This window comes from Cygnus atratus, chromosome Z, assembly GCF_013377495.2.
Source record: "Cygnus atratus isolate AKBS03 ecotype Queensland, Australia chromosome Z, CAtr_DNAZoo_HiC_assembly, whole genome shotgun sequence".
NCBI classification, from domain to species: Eukaryota; Metazoa; Chordata; class Aves; order Anseriformes; family Anatidae; genus Cygnus; species Cygnus atratus.
The window spans coordinates 56,727,205-56,743,008 of record NC_066396.1 but is presented as its reverse complement, the minus strand read 5'-3'; the positions used below and the strand labels follow the sequence as shown (position 1 = coordinate 56,743,008).

At 41.8% G+C, this 15,804-nt stretch overlaps 1 protein-coding gene across 1 annotated transcript; it reads right to left on the bottom strand.

Annotated features, from left to right (window-relative positions):
- Positions 1 to 1,319: 1,319 nt before the first annotated feature.
- Positions 1,320 to 15,489, bottom strand: FAM174A (family with sequence similarity 174 member A). Its single transcript, XM_035570957.2, has 3 exons — positions 15,056 to 15,489; positions 4,970 to 5,104; positions 1,320 to 1,788 (listed from the first exon to the last, which is right to left on the bottom strand). The coding sequence occupies exons 1-3, from the start codon at positions 15,487 to 15,489 to the stop codon at positions 1,785 to 1,787; spliced, it is 573 nt and encodes a 190-aa protein (XP_035426850.2). The 3' UTR covers positions 1,320 to 1,784.
- Between the last annotated feature and the right edge of the window lie 315 nt (positions 15,490 to 15,804).

The following is a 15,804-nucleotide window of genomic DNA, read 5'->3' as shown; positions in this document are numbered from 1 at the left end:
TTCTACACAATTAATTTTAGGAAGTCAGGAAGACAGTCTCCTATGCTAGTGTTAATGTGCAACACCACTAGAAAAAGAGAAATCTAGTGAAAGTATAAAATTACATCGAATTTTAACAGTGATGGTCCCCTTCACATATGGAAGCAACATGTTTTACATTCTATCAGGCAACTTATTTGTTGTTCTCTGACCTACAGTTTTATGACACAGCTATTTTTCACAATGTTTCTTTCTGGATTCCCCAGCTAAACCTTTCTAAAAATCAGTGCTGTTCTCATTTCAGTTTTAACTATGGACAGAAAAAAAAAAAATGCATCCAAGAGGGGAGGAAGTAAAACAAGGACTTAGAATATTGTAAATACAATATATTTCCAAGCAGTGTACAGCATATGACCAAACTGTAGACAAACTTTACCGTAGGAAGCTGATTTTGCATCCATTACTTCAGACCCAATCTAAGTTTTTACTATGGCAAAATAAGCAGGTTTCAGTACATATCATCTGGTGGATGGTTTAAAAAAATTTTAAGGCAGACACCCCTTATCACTACAGAAATATCCTCAAAGGCATTCCTACTCTGTTCAAAGAGGGGACTGAAGAATCAGGGAAAATACCCCCTACCCCTACCCCTTTTCCAAAACACAAGAACTTCCAGGAAAAATAGCCAGCTGCACCAATGCTGCTAGAAGGTTTATGCCTTGACACTAAACATACACAAAATTTGCGATGATTTTACACTAATGTAATTTTAATAAACTAGAATTTGAACATTTTACCTACAATACACTTCTTCCTTTAATTTTTGGGGCACTGGCTAAAACAAACAAAAAAAACCCCTTCTGGTTTCATTTGCATTCATATGAATGTTACTGCACATTTCACAGTTCGCATTGCACCAACTGCTTCTGATGTTACTTTTCCATTTTAGAGTTATGGTTCAAGTTTAGTATTTGCCCCAGATTTAAAGAGTACAAAAATAAACAACCTTAACTGAAGTCTTGAACTCTTCCTCACCACAGGTCTGAACACTGACACCACGTGGCATATACAAGTAGTACCCTTAAGTCAGTGGAGCAACATCTGCTCACACCAATTAAAGATGGCCCTCACAAGCAAATTAACAGCCAAAATCAGTAGTTTTATCATCAAAAAGGTTCTATGTTACTGTGCTCAACAATACCCTATTAGCAATATCCTTAACATCTATAGTGTTGAAGTATCACACTAAATGTTAGGAACACTGTAAATAGTCTTTATTTGTTCACTAAAACTTACATACAACATGTTCATTAATTTAAAAAAATCTCAACACAAAAGGCAGTAGTTGGAATTTTTATTTGCAAAGGGCAAAACATTTAAAATAAAATTAAGTTCTAACAATTCTGAGAAGTCCACAGAGGATAAGTTTACTGATAATTTAGTATCAGAAAAAAAAAACAAACTGTTAACATTCCAGATTACTCTAGAAAAAGTTTATACCACACTTAGGGCATACAAGATTTACAACAAACAAAAAATACCCTGTATTAAAAGTAATCTCCCTTCCAAACAGGTTTTCATTTTAGTGCATCCTATCTCATAGACTTTGCATTTACATTTCTCTATATACAAAAAGGTACAACAAATTGGTACAGTATTTATTGCAACAAATTAAGGATGCTATAATATACACAGTTTTAATTAGCCCCTCCCCAACTTGTATATCCTCTTGCTTCTTACTCCTCCCTTGAAGCAGTCTCATTCTCTGGTTCTAAGATTAAGTTCTTTCATTGAAAGGCACATACTTATCTACAACAGAAGAAATCAATGCATTAATGTGAAATATCCTGTTTCAATGGTAACTTTAACCCACATTTTTAAAGACCAAATATTAAGACAAAAAAGCACAGTATTTTATTACTAAATTTGTCCATAAAAACACTTAGTTACCACATTACTATGAAGTGCCATAAAACAACATTCATTTAAACCTCCCAAATGGAAAAACAGTGTATCTACAAAGACACATTCACCCTCTTCCACCCATGTTAGATGTAATTTTAAAGTAGACAGGTTAAATAGTGAATAGATATGTTGTCACATGAAGCAAAATAAATACTTTAATAGATCTCCATATATTATTATTAAAAAAAAAAAACAACAAATATATATGATGTGCAGCCTGTAAGATTAAATACCACTTAAGACCCAGTGAACTTACAAGGCTCTTGAGTTCCCATTCAAATTTCAGTAACTCTAAGTAGCATTCCGTAACTGGAATGCTATCATAAATAGAATTATTGTTTACCTTGTGACTTGCAATGCAGCGAGTAGCGCATACATGAAGTGATTTAATGAAGATTCTAAACTATCAGTGTGATTGCATTGGGTTTATGTGGCAAGGGTTTTGCTAGCAGGGTGTTGCATGGGTGGCCTCTGTGAGCAAAGCCCAGCAGCTGTCTCATGTTAGATCAGAGCCAGCTCCAGCTGGCTCCAAAAGGGACCTGCTGCTGGTCTGAGCCGAACCAGTAAGTAACACTGCTGGTTGGGCCTCTGTGACAGTAGACTGAAGAAAGGGAAAAAAAATCTGCTGCGCAACAGCAGCTGGGAGAGGAGTAAGAAGCAGCCCTGCAGCCCCCCAGGTGAATGCAGCAGGAGGGCAGGAGGTGCTCCAGGCACGCAGCAGCAGTTCCCCTGTGGCCTGTGCAGGGAGAGGCCCCTGGTGGAGCAGGCTGTCCCTCTGCAGCCCACGGGTCCCACATGGAGCAGATCTCCACGCTGCAGCCCCTCCGTGGAGGAGCCCCCGCTGGAGCAGGTGGATGTCGCCTGGAGGAGGTTGCGGCCCATGGAGAGCCCCCGCAGGAGCAGGCCCCGGGCCGGAGCTGCAGCCTGTGGAGAGGAGCCCACGCAGGAGCAGGGGGTCTGGGGGGAGCTGCTGCCCACCCGTGGGGGACTCAAGCAGTTTGCTCCTGGGGGATGGATGGACCCCGTGGTACGGAGCCATGTGGGAGCAGTTCTTGAAGAGCTGCAGCCTGTGGGCAGCCCCCCCAGTTTCAGTTTGGGAAGGACGGCATCCCGTGGGAGGGACCCCATACTGGAAAGAAGGTGTTTTTCCTTTTGGGGAGTAGGTGTTTTTTTTGTTTGCTTTTAGTTCTCACTGCTCTAGTCTGTTAGTAATAAGCAATAAATTACATTAATCTCCCAATGCTGAGTCTGTTTTGCTTATGATGGTAATCAATGATCTTGTTCCCATGAGCCTTTTTTCTTATCTTCTTCCTCTGTTCTTTTGAGGAGTGAAAGCAGTATGGTAGAGCTTAGCTGCCCATCAGCTTAAAACTACCACAATCCATCATGCAGATACATACGATTTAGTTGAAACAAGGTAAAATAAACTAACTGAAAAAGTGTATACCTAATTATTGATATAGGTTATATACATATTATTTAAAAGGTACTCTATTTCAGTTTTCAAGCTTTCTTCCCAGCAATGTTGTCCCTTTGCAAAGTATGGGCAGCGTTTTATTAAGATGATCTATACTGAGTTTTGTTGAGCACATTCACATCGTCCAGCACTGTTTTTCTCCTATGCGCAAACATTATTTCAAGACAACAGCAACTTTTGTTAGAATAAATTTTCAGAGCTTCTCCCTATACAAAAGAACACAGCTAGCTCTCAGTATACATATGCAGAGTAAGTTTGCTTTATCAACTATATATAGCTTAAAGTATTTGTTTTCTCATAATGGCTTTGATCACTTAAGCACTTACTTTCTGAGCTATTCTGAAAAAACAGTAACATTTTCTTCCTTTATCATCTATGATTATTCACTCCTGTGGTTACTACTTTTATTCTGTTATTTCCTCAGCATGTTAACAGAAACATCTGCTGTTTGGTTAGATCACTCAGTTGCTTCAATACAATTCATTTTCTTGCAGTTTGGCTCAAGAGTGACATTATCACCTCTTCTGTAAGCCAACACCATTAAATTTTATGCCATTTTGCAGACCCACAGGAAAGAAAGAAGGATATACATATGCTACAAGTTATATCACTATATATTTACCCCAGGCTATGACATATTCTCACGTTGTTCAAATATTCCACTTTTGCCGAGCCTTGTGTATTTTTGGTTTCCATCTGAAACTGATGCTTTTAAATCAAATACGATGTATGCACCAGAGGTTTTCCCATCAACAAGATGCCACAGTATGTGAGGAGCTAACTGTTAATGTTAACACTAATAAACACTTGACTTACCTGACAACAGCTATATCATCAGATAAACGAAATACTGCTAATGTATTCAAATTGTTTGTACCCTATGTCATTTTGACAACTATTTTTAAAATGGTCTGATCAGTAAATTACTTCCAAATACTTCAAAATTACTTGGTATATCTAAAGCAAATGATTTGCTGCAGTACTGAGAAGAATAGCTGAATAGAAGTTGAGTATTTGGAAACTGGGACAGCTTTTTCCTCAACTACAACACTACATCATAATGAAAATTTTTTTCTTAGATACCAAAGTTAATGGCAAGTGCAGTCTGGGGCCTGCTGTCTATAGTTGTAAAGCACCTTAGAGTAAAACATACTTCTGTCCTTACTGTTTTTGCTTCCATTTCCTCCTTATGCATCCTGTAAGGGACAAGAGTGAAATACCCAAGAATGGAATAACCGAAGTATGTAAAGCAGATAAACTTGGTAAGCTTTAGTAATGACACTATTTTTAACCAAAATATCCTACCTTCCTCTCCATTTCTCTGGAACTCATATGCTGAAGACCAATGGTGTTCTGGAGTAGATCAAGAGCAGATGAAGTACTAAGTTTATCTTCTTGCCCACTTAATTCTTGCCCATTTAAAATTTAAATGTTCTTGATACCCTTTCTGCAACTACATACATATGAAACAAAGTAGTGAGCTGTTTCAGTCAAGCTATTTATCATCCGTACCTTCCCTGCATAGACATAGAGCTCCTATATACAAACCTTCGAGGATGATTGGCATCAAATAATGTTGTATCATCATCATCGTCATCTTGCTCTAAGGGAGTCAGCTCCATGTTCTCTATGTTTGTATCCAAAACTCCGTATCTTCGGGTTTTTCTGTTATGTCTTCTGAGCCTGAAACGTATTTTACGATATTTAAGTTCTATAAATTTATGACTACTTTCAATTTCAACAATGCAAGAAGACCATCCCTTAAAACACAGCTATATTGATACTGATCATAAATTTTAAGAAATTACCGTATTTACACCGTACACCCTTAGCTCAGTGAAATTCAGACTGCACACAATTCCAAGTGTGAAGAATTTACAAGAAATGACTGAGGCCAATAAAAATTTGTCACCTTTAGCTTAGTATAGAATTACTGCAGAGAATGCAAAAAGGCACTTAACAGCTAATACAAAAAGTGAATACAAAACAGTGTTTAGTAGCTATATGCAAGAGCCAGATAAAAATATATGCAAGCACACTTCTAGCAGATCTTACAATGAAAAAAAAAATCACCTTGCTATGAATTTGCTACTTGCTTTATAAAACAGCAGATCAAATCAGAGATAAACTTAGCAAAACTGTAGTAGAGATGCAGCACAAGCCATGGGTTCCATCATTTTAAGCCTGATGCCTAGAGAAGACTTCCCAAATTACAATAAAAAGCTTCACTGTTCATAATTGAGTCAACCACCCATACAATAAACAGCAGTAAAATGTGCAGAACAGAGTTTGAAGAAAAACAAAAATCTTTTTCATAGTAATGAGTAATAAACATCTTGCATTAATAACGTTGCATATATACATATGCACTGCCTCTTATACTGTAAGTGAACTTATTTAGACCTTTGACCTTAAGTATGAAATACAATAAATTCTTGACATAAATGAAAACTCATGTGTAGAAGAGAATTAACTTTATCAAACCAACTCATGGTGAGGGAAAACCTAAAAATACTCAGCAGACACTCACTATTCATCAAGGTCACTGCTACTGCAATCAGGAAATGGACAGGTCAATTTCCTAATTTTTAAAACTAACACCTCTGTTTCTCAGCTATTTCCTCTTCAATACACAACCTCGCATCTACAGTTGTGGGATTTTTATTTTATATTTTATTTTTATTTTGTGAGGATTTTTACTTTATTTTTTTAACACTTTAAAAAGTGTTAAACACTTTTAAAAGTTAGAGAGAACCTGTAGAATCAATGTCACCTGCATTTCACAAAATTGATTCACAAAGTGAAGAGTATTTCAAGATTAAGACGGTACTTACAAACACTGTCTGAATCTTACTTTATGTTCTCTGTGTGGGCCTGGGTCCCATGTAAGCCTCATGCACGCTTTTGGCTTTGCACAACTATAGGCATTGAATATGCCTTGCTCATCTCTTTGAGGATCAGGAACTCAAGATAATTAGCGTCTCAACAAACAATATACAAAGGTGTCTGTTACAAAATGCTGACAGAGCCACTTTCAGCTACTTTATACTCACAAACAGCAGCTATGTGAGAGCTGTACGACTGAGTAAAGTTGTCTTAAAAACAAATACTTTCTAGCCGTTTACAGCTAAATCCACAGAGACATAACATTTCCTCTTAGCAACACCAAAAGTAGAATTTACAAACCTAAGCTAGGTGCCTAGGAAAGGCATTCATGGCTTTCAGGAATTTAACTATGAGATATTTCAAAGCTTACCATCAAAAAGAGTATAGTAAGTTATGCTTAAATAATATTATATACATTATACTATTATTATGCAACATATAATCACCTCTGAGGCAACACTTCAGTCACCTTGTTAGATAGATGAATATGATATTGACAGAGTTTGTCCTAACAGACAAGAGTTTGTCCTAAACTCTGGGTATGCTTCTAGAATTCTTTTTATTTTTGCTTACTTATTTTTTTAAATGTTACAGAAAAGAACCCTCCTTTTCACATTAAGCAGCATCCAGTCTTGGTCTACATTATATCCCAGTGAATTAGATCTCCTTTTGGAGTTGAGAAGCAAATACCAACATGTTCAGATGAGAAAGGTAAAAAATATATGCTTTTTTTGAAGCATGTAAACTTATGATATCATAAAAAAAATCATCATAACTTCCTCCACCTGATTTGAAATAGAATCAACTGTTTGCCAGACATGCTTTAGTACAACTTATTGTTTAAATCTAAAGCTAATCACAAAGACACACAAATATCACCTTTCCGCTCAAGATAAAATTCATTTTTTTCAACAGTCCTTAACATAGAAAAAAGCGGTATACTAGAAAGTACCAAGCAGAAGAAAATTCAGAAGCCTTATGATGAAAAATATGCTTCATACACATCGTGTCTTCATTTTTACTAAAGTATAAGCTACACAACTGACACTTGGACAAGCACTTGTGGACATGCAAACAGTAGAAACCCTCTGCCATCCAGAGGGACCTTGGAGGGGTGGGCCTGTGCCAAACTCATGGGGTTCAACAAGGACAAGTGCAAGGTCCTGCATTTGGGTCGGGGTAATCCCAAGCACAAATACTGGCTGGGTTGAGAATGGGTGGAGAGCAGCCCTGAGGAGAAGGACCTGGGGGTGCTGGCTGATGAGAAGGTCAACATAAGCTGTCAATGTGCACCTGCAGCCCAGAAAGCCAACCGTACCCTGGGCTGCATCAAAAGCAGCGTGGCCAGCAGGGCTGGGGAGGTGATTGTCCCGCTCTGCTCTGCTTTTGTGAGACCCCACCTGGAACACTGTGTTCAGCTCTGGGGCCCCCAGCACAAGAAGGACATGGACCTTTTGGAGTGAGTCCAGAGGAAGGCCACAAAGATGGTCAAGGGTCTGGAGCACCTCTTCTACAAACACAGGCTGAGGGAGCTGGCCTTGTTCAGCCTATAGAAGACAAGACTCTGAGGAGACCTTATAACAACCTTCTGATACCTAACGGAGGCCTACGGGAAAGCTGGGGAGGGACTCTTTGTCAGGGAGTGTGGAGATAACAGAAACAGTAATATATTTAAACTAAAAAAAGTAAAAAAAAAATCTACATTCAAGTGAATGCTGTTGAGAAACTGACAACAGAATTACTAGTGACATGAAAACTTTCTCTGTATACAGATTAGTTACCAAACTAAAGCTAAAACGATACTGGAGATGCTTATATGACATACATGTATAATTACTAGCACACTAAAGCACTGTCAAGAAAAATTAACTTAGGCTTGGCTACCATGTGACTGTTAGGAAGAAAACCTAGGACAAAATCCCAATTTCGTTAAAGTCTGTAGCATTCTCTACTGCTCTCAGCAACTTAATGCAGACTATTTTTATCTCTGTAGTTACAACTGATAAAAGGTTTTATTAGACCGCATGGTCTAAGAAGATGAAGTTACAAAAAGTGTCATTAAAAGTTCATAAGAAGACTCATATTTTTATTTGTTCAGTTCCAATCCTTTTTCAAAGCCAGCTGACAGCAATAGAGGAATCTGCAATAAAATACGAGCAAATAGTATGACAATAACATCAGAGATGGTATAAATAATAGACTGTTAAGAGGGGAGATAAATAAGAAATATTGGTGGTCAAAAAAAAAAGGGCAGAAAATACAAGAAAATGAGCCCAGAAGCAAAACAGGTCAAGTTCAAAGCACATCTAAGAAACATGAAAAAGGAGAAAGGACATAGGAGGGTAAGAATCTCTTTTTTACACTACCCTAATTTGTGCAGGTAAAAGGGACTACCCTTGCTACAAGCCACAAACACTGAAAACAAGATCAGTTCAATACAGTATGAATTGCTAATTAACCTTTCTATGTAAAATGCCTTTCTACTAGAAGCTTTTTACTGATAGTAAGCTCTCCAATAAACCAATCTCCCCTATTCCCTACTCTTCAGCTTCACAATACTTTAGAGGATTCTGTGAAGTACATGACAAGGGAATTGTAGCTCTCCAATCACCTCAAGCCTCAACTGTTACTTACAGGCCAGTATATATCTCCTTAAAAGTGAAAATCATCATTTTTTGATCAACAGTTCCAAAGACTGACTACTTTCAAATATGTGGATAAGTTGAGGTAAACACAGCTCAGGAAATATATATATGTATCATTGAGGAGTTCGGTAATGATCTTTGTGACAGAACTAAATTTTATCTGTCCCAGAGTTGACCCAGTGTTGGGAAAGTCGCACCCTAAAGTATAGCGCATGGTATGAGAAAACAACAAGATACAGCCCATTCACATTCTCCATTAATGAATATTTCAAACTAAATGGATTCTTCCTGAACCATGAACTGGGTCAGTTACAAAATGTATTCTCAATAAAACTAAAGTTATCACTTGAACCTAACTGAGCTTTTTTCTTTTTTTTTTTTCCCTTTTTTTTTTTTCCTGCGAAGGGTATGCATAAGCTACATGTTTATATCCATGAAGGAAATTCAACAATCCAAATCCAAAGGCTTACAAAAATAAGTACCTGGAAAATTGTTTTAAATTTAAATTATGGAACACAATTCATGCTGAACCATGTTTTGGAATTCTGTCTTAATATGCCACATTGTGTAGCACACTAACAGTTGTCTAAAAGAAAAAAAGCCATTTCATCTCATCTGCTACACTTGCTTTCTCATCATCTCGGAAAGACTGAAGAACTAATGGCATGTACTTCTTCCTACATAAACACCGAAGACAACCTTTGACTGCAATAGGCTTCATGTAAAAACAACAGAGCTGTACTGACAAGAGGAAAGGGGAAAAACAAAGGATGCATGAATTGCAACACTGGCACTTCTGTGCATCATGAAGTGCAAACAGAAAGCATTTTTTGTAACACATCAAATCTAAGAGGCAAAAAAGGCAATAAAACTAAAGCTGGTAGACTAAACAAGGCATCATACTGTCCAAGCTTTCTTACTCCTAGCTTTGATGGATGTGCTGTATGGTCTTGCTGCTACATACCATCATTCCTTGAAAATCTTCTGTTATAAAAGGAAGGTGCAGGCAGCTCAACCCTTATAACAAGGCGGCTGAAACAAGTCCCACACATAAAACTAGAAATAAAATCAAGACACATTGTTTTCCTGGCAGAGAAACTGCATCATCAGCAATGTCACCAAGAAGGTCCATGGGAGCTTGATATAGTTTACACAATCATACTCGGAAAAAAAATAGTTATAGCCACAACAGCAAAGTTGTAACAGCTCTCAAGATTTTTTTGAAAATGGATTTTCAGGGAACCACCCTGAAACAAAGTCAAATGGCTCTGAAAACAGAAAAGTCGTATCTTTATCAGAATGTACAAAATTTATTAATTATCAGCCTCCATTAAGAAAGGTTGCAAGTTTCTGATGTGGTAAAGAATGCATAGTGGCTACAGACTGAATTATTTTATAAAGAATCTTCATCACCATTCAGTTTCTATACCTGAGCTATCTTTAATAATATCTAAATTTCTGACAAATAATTGAGTGTAACAAAACTACTCCACTAGCAGAAAGATAAAAATGGCTGTAAAACCTCAAAATTGTTGAGAGCACAAATAGAACTTGCAGACATTTTCTCTCAGACCAACACTAGCAAACAAGCATTTATCTCACTTGGATTTAAGGCTGCTGCTACACGTCTATCTCCAAGTTAATCTGAACTGCTTACCACAGGCATAGACTGAATGTTTCAGACAAGCACTTCCAACCAAGAGTACCTTAAAAGTGCAGCTGTCAGGAGCTTATCAAACCCAAAATGGACTGGTGCAAGCGGGTAAATGTTTTCGTACACTAGAAACAAAATCAACTAGGCTTGCACTTAAACTAAACAAAAGAGTGTATTGAAAAAAAAAAATGCTTTTAAGATCTAATCCTCTAAAGTGGTAACTACTTATTTAGTTGCCCCTAATCCTAACAAGACAAGTACAGAGAAACTGGTGTTTTGTTTTGAGTGAGCATGTGCACTGTGCTAATTTAAGCAAGACTGTCACATTTCCCCAGTGCTGGGCAACGTTGCGTTCATTCAGGAAGAGCTTTGTTTAACAAGGTTTCCCAAAACCAAAAAAAAAAAAAAAGAGGAAAAAAAAAGTCAACTGCATATGTATTTTCTAGATGTTGTAAAAAGCTCTACTGAAACTCTAGTGGACATGGTTCTTTAAACAACGAATTAAAATGATCTGCTAATGAAGTTGTGAAATTTGTAAGCAAATCTATACAAACCTGAAAGAGAATTACACCTGTTTAAAGAAACAGCCTGATAACAGGCTGATTTGGTAACACCAAAAAGTGGAAGCATTCACAGCGCTGTGTGGTGGGTCTACCTCAGCTGGCTGCCCAGCGCACACCACGCTGCTATCTCAGCCCCCCACAGCAAGGCAGGGCAAGAAAATTGGATGAAAAAAGTTCCTGGGTTGAGATAAGGAGTGGGAGATCACTCACCAACTACTGCAAAACAGACTCAACTTGGGGAAGATTAATTCAGTGCCAATCCATACCAGAGTAGCACAATGAGACCTGAAAGTTATGAACACCTTCCTCCCTCATCTCCCCCCGACTTCCCAGGCTCAACTTCACTCCCACACTTCCACCTTCTCCCTGCTCCTGAGCACCTCAGCAGGGTGGGGAATGGGGGCTGTGGTCAGATCACAGAGCTTTTACCTGCGCTACTCCTTCTTCCCCATACTGTTCCCCTGCTCCGGTGTGGAGTCCATCCCAGGGGATGCAGCCCTTCACAAACTGCTCCAATGGGGGTCCTGATCACAAGCAGGGGAACTTCTGCTCTGGTGTCTGGAGCACCGCCTGCACTGATCTGTGTGTCTGCAAGGCAGTTTTTCACTCTCCTCCCAGCTACTGTTGCACAGCACACTTTTTTTTACCCCCTTCCTTCAATCTGCTCTCCAAGAGGCCCAACCAGCGTCGCTCCCTGGCCCAGCCCTGGCCAGCAGCAGGTCCCTTTGGAGCCGTCTGGAGCTGGCTCTGCTCTGACATGGGGCAGCTGCTGGGCTCTGCTCACAGAGGCCACCCCTGCAGTCCCCCTGCTACCAAGCCTTGCCACGTGAACCCAATACACTCTATAATTTCTTCATAATGCTAACCTTTATCATGCAAAGTGACAATGTTTGTATACCTGTTTCCATCTTCACTTCCATACTTTCCATGGAAGAATACCAGAATCAGTAAAAAAAAAAAAAAATTTCAACTGCTGAGTCAAGGAGGTGCGTCTAGCATCTGAATAAGAATCTCACTCAAAAATAAAATCAAATTTGAACTTAAGGTGTAATTTCATAATATCATAAAACCATTTGGGTTGGAAGGGACCTTAAAGATCACCTGGTTCCAACCCCTGTCCCATGGGCTGGGAAACCTCCCACTACACCAGGCTGTCCAAAGCCCCATCCAGCCTGGCCTTGAACACCTCCAAGGATGGGGCATCCACAGCTTCTCTGGGCAACCTGTTCCAGTGCCTTACTGGAAGAATAAAGAGTTTCTTCCTTACATTTAATCTGAACCTACCCTCTTTTAGTTTAAACTATTGCTCCTTGTCCTGTCACTGCACCCCCTGACAGAGTCAGTTCCTCCCCAGCTTTCCTGTAGGCCCTCTTTAGGTACTGGAAGTCTTCTACAAGGTTTCCATGCAGCCTTCTCTTCTCCAGGCTGAACAACCCCAACTCCCAACTCCCTGAGCCTGTCTTCGCAGGAGAGGTGCTCCAGCCCTCTGATCAACTTTTTGGCCCTCTGGACTCCCTCTAGCAGCTCCACATCCTCCTTGTGCTGGGGACCCCAGACCTGGATGCAACACTGCAGGTGGGGTCTCACAAGAGCAGAGTAGAGGAGGAGAACCACCTTCCTCAAGCTGCTGGTAATGCTTCTTTTGATGCAGCCCTGAATACAGTTGGCTTTCTGGGCTGCAAGTACACACTGCCCCAGCTCACACTGAGCTTCTCATCAACCAACACCCTCAGGTCCTTCTCCTCAGGGCTGCTCTCCACCCATTTTCTGCCCAGCCTGTATTAGTGCTTTGGATTGCCCCAGTCCAGATGCAGGACCTTGTACTTGGCCTTGTTGAACCTCAATGCTCACACAGGCCCACCTCTCAAGCCTGTTCAGGTCCCTCTGGATATCATCTCTTCCCTCCAGCGTGTCAACTGCACCACACAGCTTGGTGTCATCAGCAAACTTGCTCAATCTCTCTGCCCATGTCACCAACAAAGGAGTTAAACAGCACCATTCCCAGTACTGACCCCTGAAGAACAACCACTTGTCACTGAGCTCCACGTGGACACTGAGCCGTTGACCACAACTCCTTGAGTGTGACCATCCAGCCAATGCCTTACCCACCCAGTGGTCCATCCCTGAGACCCATTACTCTCCAAATTAGAGACAAGGATATCATGGGGGACAGGGCCAAATGCTTTGCACAAGTTCACACAGATGATGTCAGTTGCACTTCCCCGTCCACCAAAGCTGTAACCTTATCATAGAAGGCCACCAGATTTGTCAGGCATGAGCTGCCCGTAGTGAAGCTATGTTGGCTGTCACCAATCACCTCCTTATTTTCCACGTGCCTTCGCATTGTTTCCAGGAGGATCTGCTTTGTGATCTTGCCAGGCACAGAGGTGAGACCGACTGGCCTTAGTTCCTGGGATCCTCCTTTTTTCCCTTTTTAAAAATTATTATTTCCCCTTTTCCAGTTAGTGGGAACTTCATTAGACTACCATGACTTCTCAAATTAGATGGAGAGGAGCGCAGCAACTACATCCGCCTGTTCCCTCAAGAGCTGTGGATGTATCCTGTCCCATGGCCTTATGCACCTTCAGGTTCCTTAAATGGTCTCAGACCTGATCTTCTCCTACAAAAGCCGGTTCATCGTTCTCCAAGACCCTGCCTTTGCCTTCTGGGGCCTGGGCCATGTGGCTGGAGCTTTTGTCAGTGAAGGCTGAGGCCAAGATGTCACTGAGTACCTCAGCCTTCTTCATATCCCAGAAACAAGATCTCCCATTTCCTTCCAGAGAGGGCCCACAGTTTCCCTCATCTTCCTTTTATCACCAACGTACCTACAGAAGCCACTTATAGCACCTGCAGAGCCAGGTTGGCTTACACTTCAACAATACCAAATTCTTATATTGTACAAGCTTTGAATTTAAACCACCTTATTTTTGCCGTAAAATGGGATTACTTGTGTCATGGTAAAATATGTCGTATTTATGTTAGAATTCTGCTTAGTAAAACCAGTGTGAAGGAATTATTTTTCCTTTGCTCTCAAAAAGCAAAAATTTACTCAGCACTTCTCATATCAAGACACTATTCTGGTTAAGTGCCAGTTTTTTCCTTTTTTTTTTTTTAAACTATTTTGCACCACCTTGAATCTAACTTTGTGTTCCCTCCAAGGACAGGGAACTTGTTAGTCACAGCATAATGAAGCACTGCTTTAACTTTGAGCATGAATATTCATCTGCCTCACAGAATCAGTGAAATAACTAAGCTCAGTGCCTCTTCTTCCCATTCATAAACACTTCACAGCATCAAGATGAAGATGGTTTTCTCTGCAGAATCCCAGTGGAGGAGAACACATCGTATTAATGGTTCTAGACCTCACATAAGGTGCTGAAGAATTCTGGAAACACAACACCAGGTTTAACCCTTCTGTCCGCATTAGTGCCTAGAAGGCAGCGCTCCAGTTTCGAATGCAGAATAGTAACCTTCCTATTCCAAATACAGAATACCAGACAACTGCCAGCTATCCAGAAAATAACGACAGCAGGTGAGATGTTCTTCCTGCACCTTAAGCAATGACAAGCTTTTATTTATTTTCCTTCCTTGGCTTTCCCATACTCAAAACTCCAACCCCAGTCCATCTTCACTTGTTCTAGAGACCATGCAGACTTCTTTAGAAGGTATTACCATCAAAACCCGTGCTCTGAAGACAAAGAAGCTGAAGGCTGCTAAAGCACGACCTACAGAGGCTGCGGAGCACTCAGGCCACCCATGTCCGCTCGGAGGGCTCCCGCAAGGGTCCCGCACAGCACAACATTTCCCCGCTACCTCCCCACCACCAACAACAAAGGCGCACAAAGCCCCCGTCCCCACCGCGGAGCCCGTCGCCGTCCGCCCTCACCGCACGGTCCGGATAACGAAGTAGACGATGAGGGCGGCGCTGGCCAGCACCAGCACGGACAGGGCGCGCTGGGTCATGGGCTGGCCCTGCTCGGGCGGCGCCGACACCTCGGCCAGCCGCCCGCTGCCGCCCCGCGTGGCGCCGCCGCCGCCGGCCGCCTCCGTGGGCCGCGGGGAGGCGGAAGTGGCGGAGGCCCCAGCAGCGCCGCCGAGAGCTTCCCCGCAGCGCGCTGCCAGCACCAGCCCCGCCAGGAGCCAGGCAGGCGGCGACGGCGGCGGCGGCGGCCACATGCTGCTGCCCCCCGCCTTCCTCCTCCTCCTCCTCCTCCTCCTCCTCCCCCCGCTCCGGCCCCGCGGCCCAAGCGCGGCCAGGCCCCGCCGCCGCCCGGCCCACGGAACCGGAAGTGGTTGGCGCCCGGCGGCTGCTGCTGCCATGGAGGCGCCGGGGCGGGGCGTGACTGCGGGGCGGCGCGGCTGCTGGCGGCGGTGGCTGGGGGGGCCCTGGCGGAGGTTGGGCTGCCAGGCACGGCGGTGCCTCGCTCCCCACCAGTCAAAAGAACAGAGTGGGGGAAATATGGTGGGAGTGAAACGTGTGGGGTGAGATACGGAGAGGGAGACTGCTGGCCGATTACGGCCATAGGAAAAACACACTCAACACGGGGAGATAAATGTAATTTATAGCCTATTGTGAGAAACACTCCGTAGCCAATAACTTAGGCTCAGGCGAGGATCTCAGTGAAGTAGTAATTT

Excerpts from the sequence above, each read along its gene's own strand:
- FAM174A (XM_035570957.2), bottom strand. The coding sequence starts at position 15,489 with ATGGCAGCAGCAGCCGCCGGGCGCCAACCACTTCCGGTTCCGTGGGCC. Across the intron at positions 5,105-15,055 it reads TTCGTTATCCGGACCGTGCG|GCTCAGAAGACATAACAGAA; the intron begins GTGAGGGCGGAC and ends AATACGTTTCAG.